We start from the raw sequence: 10,628 nt of genomic DNA on the forward strand, positions 1-10,628 counted from the left end.
AATTAATATTTGCAATGAGAGAGCATAGTTGTAATGTGTGTTGGGGTGAAATAAGTTTGCTCAGCTGCCTTACACACTACAGTGGTACATTGGTTTATGAACTTAATCCGTTCCTGAAGTCTGTTCTTAAACCAAATCCTTTCTTAAACTGAGGCGCGCTTTCCCTAATGAGGCGTCCCGCCGCCAGTGACCTTCCACTGTTCAGCTTCCATTCTTAGACTGAGGTCAAGTTCGCAAACCGGGACACTACTTCTGGTTTTGCGGAGTTTGCAAACCGAATAGTCCGTAAACAGGGCTGTTCTTAAACTGAGGTACCACTGTATTGAATTATAATGGGAACCAACCACATACACCTTAAATCTCTAGTGTAGAAAACCATCATGAGATATACAGAAATCTATGATAATAATAGCCCTGCCATTGCACGCTTACTCAGAAGTAAGTTCCACTGGCTTTGTGCATACTGCTACGTGAGATTACCTCAGAACCTCAATTTTTGGCAATTCAAAGGAGAACAGTACATCCCTTTAAAAGTAGGACATTGCGGTTAACTGAAACAAGACATGACCACTCACCCAAATTTTGAGGTTAGGGTGCCACCCAAGGAAGCTCCAACGATCATTCCTACCCCAAAACATAGTCCAAGCTTTCCTAAAGCATCAACACGTTCGTCAGCGGTGGTCAAATCTGTTATCACCATTTGAGCACCTATTTAAAAAATGGAGGGGAAACCCAGGTTAATCGTGTACCATCTAAAGTCTTTGCTCTTCCTTTTAAAAATATGATAATGAGCATTTCAGGGGCAGAGTTCTTGGGTGAATATCATGATGAACCATGGATTTGTTACACCCCCAAATGTATAGCTTGACAAGTTTTATGAATGTGGGTGCTTTAGCTCATGAAAGAGGTGCTGGAAGAAGATTGGTCCGTGGCCATTTCGTAAAATGGCTTCTTACCACAGACGTATGCCAACCTGCCCGAGAGGTGAAAAACTTCTTCTCATCCCCTCCAGATTGCTCCCAGTATTGACTGGACCTTAACTCACATCGTCCACATGTGCATGAGCAGCAGTTTCTTAGTTTGACTCTGGGAGCCAAAGCCCTTGAGTCGACCCATGCTAATGTTTGCATCATCTAATAACATCACCTGGTAGTCCATGCATGAAGACGGAGGGGACCCTGGACAGAAAGAGCAGAGGGACACTGGTGGACACAGACAGGAGCAAGAAGAACAGAGATCCAGCCACATATGAGATGGCCAAGGCAGTCTTGGCTCCAAACTTGTCAGCAAACCTGGCATAGAAAGAGATGCAGCATCTTCAGAAACAGAACAGGGTGTGCAGCAATAAAAGCAAACCTCCACTAAACTGTAGAAGTTCTTCCAGCCTTTTAAGGTAAACACAGATCCTAGGGAAGGTTGGCTGTTCAATAGGGCTGATGAGGAGTGCCTGGGTGGGGCTGGGCCAAGTCACACTGTGTGGATCCTCCACTGCCTTCAACTCTCCCTCCCTCCCACCTCTGCTGCCTTGCCTTCACGGCAATGGTGACAGCAGTGCCCCCCTCCCTCCTGGCTCCTTTTTTTTAAGGGGGGGGGTGTTCTGCTGTAGAGGCAGGAGAAACCTCTCCCCAACCCAGGTTCCATTTCCCCCTTTTGCTGATGCTTTAGTGGCAGCACTGCCAGTGGAGCCTCATTCGAAAGGCAGAAGTCAGCAGGTCCAGCCAGGAAGTGGGGCTGCTGGTGCCAGCACAAGGAACCCGAAAGCACTGGGGAGGTCACCCCTATTTGCTCACTTCCCAGGAAAAGCTCTGCCAATTAGCATCCACTCAAGGTAAGCTATCAGTTCCATAGGCATCCAGGCCGCCGCCCCTGCAATGTAGGAATATGCAGCTGTCCCATACGGAGATCGAACCTGCAACCTTGGTGTTATCAGCACCACACTCTAACCAGCTGAGCTATCCAGGTTCCAAATGATAATCCTGCTAACCCGACATCATAGATATCCTCCTTGTCCACGGATTGATGTATTTCGAAAGACAAGGTTTGCAATCGTCAGCATTCAAATCTATGACTTCTTACCTACCCACATTCAACATCCAATTAAAAATACAAAAGAAATGGAAATGAATGCTGGCCTTGTTGTGCAGCTTCCTCCCTCCCTTTTCTATCATTAGCAGCTACTTGTGTGTATACAGCTTATTAACAGTTCCTGCATTGGCTAATATCCAGTGGCAATCAGAACATTAAAAAAAGGGGGGGGATATAGAGTTGGTTAGTATACAATACAGTAGTAAAAGAGCCTTTCATTCCTCTGCTGCCAGTATGGGAAATCCAGATGGCTATTTAAATTATTTCCCTGAGCTAAAAATAAAATGGTGTTATTAACTCCAAACAATTCTGACATTCCACAGGGTTCCCAAGAATGGTTGTTATATTTACCTCCCAAAAATGGGACCTCCCAGAAGCTGAAGAACACCAAAGACTGTTTGCAAGTAGCCAAATTCAACGGCATCCATACCCAGGCTGGTTGCCAGATACTGAAAGGGGGTGAAGTCAAAGAGAAAGGTGTATGTTATACTGTATTTCTGAATGAATGGAAACTAATACTTAATCATAAAATGTTGTTGAGGCCATGGTGCAATCTCTTAAATTCCCATGAGCAGGACTTGTAAGGTCACCCTTCAAGCCAAAATAATGTCCTCTTAAGCCCCAAAGCAGAGGACCTCCTTTGGCCTCCTTCACTGGCTCAAAATATGCTGTCACCTAACAGAATCGCCCCCTACGGCACAGAACCACATCATGTCTTCAGTCTCACAAGCTGCTGTTCCAGCCATCAGCTTTGCTGAGTCAAGCAATTATGCTGTCCTACGAGTTTGTCCTCCAAAGAGCACTAAAACAGCACAGGACACCTGGGAGAAGTATTTGAGGGACTCTTTGGGGGTGGGCAGTTTTAATCACAACCTGCCTGCAGCAATACATGACCCACAATGAATACTATAGATGTCCTTCTCTGGGGGTACTTCTGTTGCAACTTCATTTAGATTGGCTCCTGATCCAGTTGAAGACCAAGGTCAGGCTTCCTCAACCTCAGCCCTCCAAATGTTTTTGGCCTACAACTCCCATGATCCCTAGCTAGCAGGACCAGTGGTCAGGGATGATGGGAATTGTAGTCTCAAAACATTTGGAGGGCCGAGGTTGAGGAAGCCTGACCAAGGTTGTATGAAATGCAGATACCACAAACATAATCTGTTAAGGGCTCAGCTTAGGTGTTCATTACAAGTAATTTGTGAAAAGCACCAGTGCTTTCCTTGATCACCAGTTCCCATTAGCTACTTGGCATTCTCGCACACATTTTGAGGGTACTGCTGGTTATATAACGTAGTGTGGAAGTTGCACCACTCAGGCAAAATTAAAAATAAATAAATGAGTGCTATCCAATTAAGCCACACTGAAGAATAAATCTGCTGAAATGAATTAAGTACATTGATTTCGACAGGTCTACTCTAACGTATTTTAGAATATCCCTCTCACGCCTTGGAATGCAAAGTTTATGTCAGTAGATCAACTGAATTAGATCAAGGAACCATCATCAAACTAAACACTCTTCCTGCACAAATCCTCTTCTGTGGTAGATTCTGAAGTTAAGCATTTGATATATGTATGTCCTGCCTTTTCTCCAATGTGTTTAAGGTAGTGCACATGGTTCTCTCCCCAATCCCTTTTACCCTCACAACAACCTTGTGAGGTAGGCTAGGCTGAGAAACAAGGACAGACATAGAGGTTCATGTCCATGTGGGGATTTTAAACAGGTTCACTTACACTTGCTTATACTGCATCAGGCAGCTGGTGTTAGATCAGGAAGTTGCTAAAGCATTTTTCCTTTAGAAAAGAAAGTAATGGGTGGAGCTAGTAAAAATCTATACTCCATATACTCACTGGAACAATCCCAAACTGCATGAACATGCAGGCCACTTCCACAACTGTAATCAGATAAATGAGCTGAATCAGCCTTTGCTTTGAGGTCATGTTTATTCTGCTGTTGTCATCCTTCTCCAAGGGCTCATCTCTCAATTTCTGTCTCTGTTGTTGCTCTCTCTCTGAAGGGATTCCTAGGTTCATGCTGCACTGGGTAAACCGTCAGGCACACACCTTAGTCTGGAGGAATACAAAAGAGAATGACCTTTCAGCAGGGAAGGAACACAAGCTCATTAACAGAGAAGGTACAAAGGGCATGCTTTTCAGTGGAGGGCGACAGTCAAGTCGGGGAGCATTCCTGCTGATAGGTTTGCAGCACAGAGGTGACTCAACATTGCCAGCTAGTGGCTGTGACCTAGCACTTTCCAGTGCAATTTTCTGACACTTATCAGACTTTTTGTAGTTAGGAAAGTGATAGGACAATTGCACTAAGAAGTGTGGGGGTAACAACCAGTTTTGTGTGCGAATAAGCCAGTCGTCTGGAACGACTGTCACATTCTTCCACTTGCCTGTTATGACGTTCAGGATAGGTAACTGTCAAGCTGGCCTCTTTGACAGGGTCTGCTTTAGTAAAAAGAAGAAGAAAGAACTACAATTGAAACGACAGTGTGATTCTGTGCAAGGAAGTAAGTCCCTCTGCATTCTGTGGGGTTTGTTAATCTGGCTCTGCCAAGCCCAAGGAATCACTGGATTCTGCAAGTCCCAGAGCAACCATGATGGACTAAAACAGATGGCAGTAGTGTAACGTTCAGACACTGAGCAAGCCCTGAGAACCACAAAAAAAACCTGCTTGTGGGTCAAATTGACTTTCTGCTGGAGTGACCTTGGTACCCATCGATAAGCAGATTGCTTTGCTAAGAGGCGGAGGAACATCCATGGTGTGGAGATAAAAAGAGATGTCCAGCAGAGAGAGCTGGTAGGCACTCCTCTATTTATCTTTTATTTTCTATTGTTTTGTTTTCCTTTCCCCCCTCCTTGTTTCCTCCTTTCTATCTGCAGCTGTTGTGGCTCTGCTGGAGATAAAGGATGCTTGGACCTGCCTACCCACTGCACTGGATTGCTAGCTCTGGACTTGATGCTAAATGCTTTGCAGCTCAGAATGGATAAGAAACTTAAAATGGCTTAGGAAGCTTCAAAGTCAATTGGCTGGAAGGTGTTTTAGTACAGAGATGGAGTGTATATGTCGGTCACAGGGCTTCACTTCATTCCTATTCAAGTTGCTTCATTAGTTGTTCCGTCCATAATGGTAATAATGTCCATTTAAAAATGGTTTCTGCGGGGAAAGTTCTGGACTAGAAAACAACAACAACACTTGGACTTGGAGCTTTAAAGGATGGACCTGTGCCTGGAAAAAGCAGAGGAAATCGTAGTTGTGGATAAACCCTAACTCTCTCTGACCCTCCTGATTTCTCTGTCCTTTTTCTGATGAGTCACTTCTGGGCAGCTGTTCCTTTTACCTGCACCTTCCCTCTGTGTCTCTCTAAGTTTCTCTCCTCGGCTGCTTTCCTCTCCCTCTTACTTAGTTCCACATATAACTGATACATCTTTCTTTCATAACTTTAAGTGAACAATTATTACAGTTAACTATATAGTTTCAAAAGTCCATATGTCCCCTTGAATTTAGACATAGTCTTTTAGGCAATGGGGTTATCTGGTTTACTTCAGGAGTTATAATTCTTTCTAGGTGGCAACCAAAAAATGTGGTATCCAAGCAGGATTGAGATGAGTGTGAGCTGGGTTGTCTCTCATTTACTTGTGCAAGAGGAGGTGGGTATTCTCTACAGGCAGTGGGCCAACAACTGTACTGGCATCTTTTGGCTCCTGAAGTCACCTCTCTTCTGTCTGTTTGCTAGTCTGAGTGTACAGGTTGGTTGCTGCGACACAATTGCCTTTGATTCCTTCTCAAAACTTGGTCCTCTTGAGTTACCATCTCAAACAAGTGTGTGTCCAGTTGACTTTGGACCTCAGTTTTCTTCCACTCCTCATTGTGTCACTCCACTGGCTGTATCCAAATTTGCTTGCTCACATGTAGTTTGAGGTGGTCTTTCATTAACTTGTCACAGTAGTATGCCTGTCTTAATTTCTGTTCTGCAATCAGCTCAGCTCATCTGTTGGAGCTCTTTGGCTATAGTAAGCCACACCCATTGGTAACAAGGCATTTGTCCTTCAAGCCATCATTCCCTGTGCTGGACTCCCATCCAAACCTTATGAAGATGTGTTTTGGTGGTCCAGGATATCTAGATATGCACCAGTCCTTGCTTTTCTGGCTTTGATCATCAAAATTCTCTGAGCCATTTTGACAGCTGATTCAGCGGTTCCATTGCTCTGGGGATGTCTGATGATCAAATTCCCACTGCTTTTGGAATGTTCTGAAACTGTGGTCCATTGTCAGAGCATATAATATCTGCTATTCCATAGTGGGCAAAATGGCACTTTAGTTTATAATTGTCTCAGATATAATATCTGCCAGTGGATTTCTCCCCCCAAAGTTGTAGCAGTAGTTTACCATGATGACATAATCTTTCTGTTCCACCCTTCACCCGTAGATCTCAGGGTGGTTCACAACATGTGCTGAAGCCTGTTTGGGGCACTCAATGATGGCCCTGGCATGATGGTTTCCAGTGGCTTATGGTCCAATTGTGCATGCACTCTCTGGCCAAATGTAAGTTGATGGAAGCATTTCATGCCAAACACTACAGCCAACAGTTCTTTTTTTTCAATCTGTGCATATCCTCTTTCAGTTTCTGATAGTGCTCTACTGGCAAATGCAACTGGCTGCTGTTTCTGTAGCAGCACAGCTCTTGGCCCTGTCTCAGATGCATCCCATTGTGTAACACTAACTGCTCCCCTGGATTGTAATACCTTCATACAGGACTCCTGGCTATCTTCTCAAACAACTTTCTGACCATTCCCATTCTACCTCTTTGTGTGTTAGCTATCGGAGTGGCTCACACTAATCTGCTAGCCAGGTAGTTTGCCATTCCCAAAAACCTTTGCATCCTTAAGTCTTGGTAACACCTGGATTGCTCTGACTTTTGCTGGGTCCACTTTCAGACCCTCTGCTGTCAGCAGGTGGCCAATGTATGGCACTTCCTTTAGTTGTAACCCGACTTTATTTGGGTTTTGTATTTCTTTCTCTGCACCTCTCCAAAAAACAGGCTGATTTTTTGTCACAATCTCCTGCTGCTTCCTTTCCAATATCATCTCCTCCCACAATTAGTATGTCATAAGCAATGGTTTTGAGGCCTGGAACATTCTCTACTTTTTGATTCGGTTGATGCTGAAATACTTGGCCCACAGCATCCACAGCCAAATATACCTGCCAAAAGGAGTTGCAAAAGAGGCAAGACAGCTTGACTCTGAGCTGAGTTCTGTATGCCAGAATCCATTTTTTCACTTCAAACACAGAGGAAACCTTGGCTTGGGGTAGGTCACTTCCTACACTATCAATGGATGTTAGTGAGTACTGGCTGCATTTTAGTGCTCTGTTCAAAGGTTTAGGATCAATACAAATATGCAGCCTTCCTGAGGGTTTGCAGAAAATAATTAAGACTGCTGATCCATGCTGTACTATCATTTACTGCAGCAACCATGCCTTTAGCTTGTAGGCTGGTCAGTTCCTGCTTCAGCAGTTCTGCCAGTGCTATTGGTACCCTTCTTTGGGGAGTTCTCAATGGATCTGCATTCTACTTCCCTGCTGGATGTCCTGCTCCCTGAAAAACACCACCAAACATCTGCAATATATTCACCATTGTCCAGGCAGCTGGTTGGCTCTCTTCACTGGTCCGTGGCACATATACTCTATTCTGATGTTGTGCCTGAATGAGTTACATGGCGTGCACTGCTTTGCTCCCCATCGATGGTCTCTCCATTCACAATAACAAATTCTAAGCAATAAAACTTATTGTTGCAAATCTTAACTCTGCACTTGCCCACAGATTTCAGGATACTCTGGTGACATGGTTCAATGTCTGTCTTTTCATTAACCATTGTCACTGGCAGCGCATTGCAGCTTGCTTCACAATCCAGCAGAGAGCAAACCATTTTTTTGTTCAACAGCATATAAGAAAAGTGTAGTACGGTAGGTATCAGTCCCCTCCCCCAGTATTTCTCACTATGTAAACATCCAGATATGGTGATCCCAAAGTCAATCTTAGGATATCCTGACAGTGTTCAGACTCATCACTGTCTTCCTGCATTGTTTTCACTGTCTCAGAGGTTTCTTCACCCTCCTGCACAGGCTTTGAAAATGGTTTGGCTTGCCATGTGCTTTGCACCAGTGGCATAGCATATGCCCGCGCCACCTGAGGAGGGCGGGATGAAGAGGCCGCCCTCCACACAGCACAGTCTAGGTGAGGAGAGGGGTAGAGAAGCTGCCACCAACTCTCCTCCTATTCTCTGCCCCCGGGTCAAACTTGACCCGGGAGCACAGCTGTGGCCAGGTGCCACCCACTGTCCTCTCTCTGCCCCTGGGACAGACTCGACCTGGGGGTAGAGCTGCCATGGCTGGGCACAAAGCGCACTTCAGCTGAGGAGGGTGAGCAGTGCCATTGCCACTGACTCTCTTGCTCTCCACCTACGGGTCAGACCTGACCAAGAAACAGAGCTGCAGCCAGGCATGAGCGCCACAGCCCAGACACAGCTCCTTCATATGCCAGAGCCAGAGTCCTATGAAGGAGTTTCTTGTGAAGGCACCTGGTGTAAAGGTAAAGGTACCCCTGCCCGTACGGGCCAGTCTTGACAGACTCTGGGGTTGTGCACCCATCTCACTCTAGAGGCCGTGGGCCAGCGCTGTCCGGAGACACTTCCGGGTCACGTGGCCAGCGTGACAAGCTGCACCTGGCGAGCCAGCGCAGCACACAGAACACCGTTTACCTTCTCACTGGTAAGCGGTCCCTATTTATCTATTTGCACCCGGGGGTGCTTTCAAACTGCTAGGTTGTCAGGCGCTGGGACCGAGCAACAAGAGCGCACCCCGCCGCGGGGATTCGATCGGCAAGCCCTAGGCGCTGAGGCTTTTACCCACAGCACCACCCACGTCCCACATATGCTAAGTGTTTTTATTTATTTATTACTCTTTACATGTTGTTTCCCACAATACAGGCGTTGCATCCTGGGTGCCCCCTCACTAGGTTGCAAACCCCAGTGTCCTGCATCTGTGTCTCTTCTGTGCCTGCTAATGGTTTAATTCTTCTTCCTTAAGTTCTACTGCCCTGCCTATCTCCAGGCAGCGACGCAGTGTTAAATCTGCTTCTCGCAACAGTTGCTCTCGCAAATGCTGATCTCTTGTCCCACTAACAATTCTGTCTCTGATCACCCCAAAACAACAGGTGGATTCTAGAGTCCTTAATAACAGCAACAAACAGAAAACCTCTCAGACCCATGCCTGGATAGCATAGGGCAAAGTGTGGAGGAACCCTCAGAGTCAAGCGGGAGTATCACAAAACAAATAACTTTATTTAAACAAGCTTTCTTTCAACTCCGAACACTCCCTGACCCTCCTGCTCTCTCGCTATACTTTTTGTGCTGATTCACTTCTGGGTTATTCACTTCTTAACCCGTTTCTCTCCCTGACTGCTGTCTTACCTCTGACTGTTTCACATACAGTGGTACCTCAAGTTACAGACGCTTCAGGTTACAGACTCCACTAACCCAGAAATAGTACCTCGGGTTAAGAACTTTCTTCAGGATGAGAACAGAAATTGCATGGCAGCAGCGGGAGGCCCCATTAGCTAAAGTGGTAACTCAGGTTAAGAACTGACCTCCAAAACGAATTAAGTTCTTAACCCGAGGTACCACTGTATTTTGATACAACCTCCTCCTCCTCCTCCATCCCCTTTCCCCCTCTCCCCTTCCCACCCACTATCTCAGCCCTTGCCTTGCCCACCCACTGCCAACAAAATGGGATCCTTCCTCAGAGTGAAGCATTGTGGGTGAACTTGCCCAGACCATAACTTGGCCTCAACAGCAGCCAAGTACTATTTAAAACTATATAACAACTTTTGAATATGAGTTTACTGCCACCACAAGCCCCCATTCTTCCTATGCTTCTATGATGGTTTGGAAAATAAATGCAGAGTGATTTTCAGTGCATATCTGATCACATTCTGGTTATTGTTTCCTTTTTCCTTCAAAAGATGTAGCCTGCAAGGCAAAAACAGACTTTGTAGTTGGTAAACTCTAGTTGCTCTAGCCCCAATGACACCTAATAACTTTTCTAGCAATTCAATTTGTGCAAAATGAATTAGAAAATGAGTGAATGAAAACAAAACTCTAGTTGATGACCATATTTGTTATTGAATAAAATAAGAATACTTACAGACTAACAACGGGTCAACTCGACTGCAACATTCAGTTCAACTGAGCATAAACAGCCCTTCTCAGCTTTCATTTACTACCAAGTTACACAAGTGAAGAAAGAAATCCTGACTTCCTGGTTTATACCTAATAGGGACTGTGTAAAAACTATCAACAGGGAGCAGAGCAGTAAAGCTATGAAAGGCTCCAGCAATGATGCAACAGCTACTCTTTTGCTATCGAAAGAGCCTACAGTATATTCTATGCCAGGGTGATACAATGTCTGCCACAAGGGCAATAAAACTTTCTGCAAATTAGAGACTGTCCTCTGATCACAGAACATTGGCATCCTCCTCTCA

General features: G+C 45.3%; 1 protein-coding gene across 1 annotated transcript in view; it reads right to left on the reverse strand.

The window, feature by feature from the left end:
* Window positions 1-10,419, reverse strand: part of SLC67A1 (solute carrier family 67 member 1) — a 77,214-nt gene extending 66,795 nt beyond the window's left edge. Inside the window, exons 1-5 of the mRNA XM_081904189.1 lie at window positions 10,292-10,419; window positions 3,934-4,152; window positions 2,437-2,534; window positions 1,147-1,292; window positions 576-708 (exon numbers count right to left, since the gene is read on the reverse strand). Coding sequence (XP_081760315.1) covers window positions 576-708; window positions 1,147-1,292; window positions 2,437-2,534; window positions 3,934-4,116 — 560 coding nt within the window. The 5' untranslated portion in view covers window positions 4,117-4,152; window positions 10,292-10,419. The remainder of the gene's footprint in view (window positions 1-575; window positions 709-1,146; window positions 1,293-2,436; window positions 2,535-3,933; window positions 4,153-10,291) is intronic.
* Window positions 10,420-10,628: the final 209 nt, after the last annotated feature.

This window comes from Podarcis melisellensis (genome assembly GCF_964234715.1).
Source record: "Podarcis melisellensis genome assembly, chromosome: 1".
Taxonomy (NCBI): Eukaryota; Metazoa; Chordata; class Lepidosauria; order Squamata; family Lacertidae; genus Podarcis; species Podarcis melisellensis.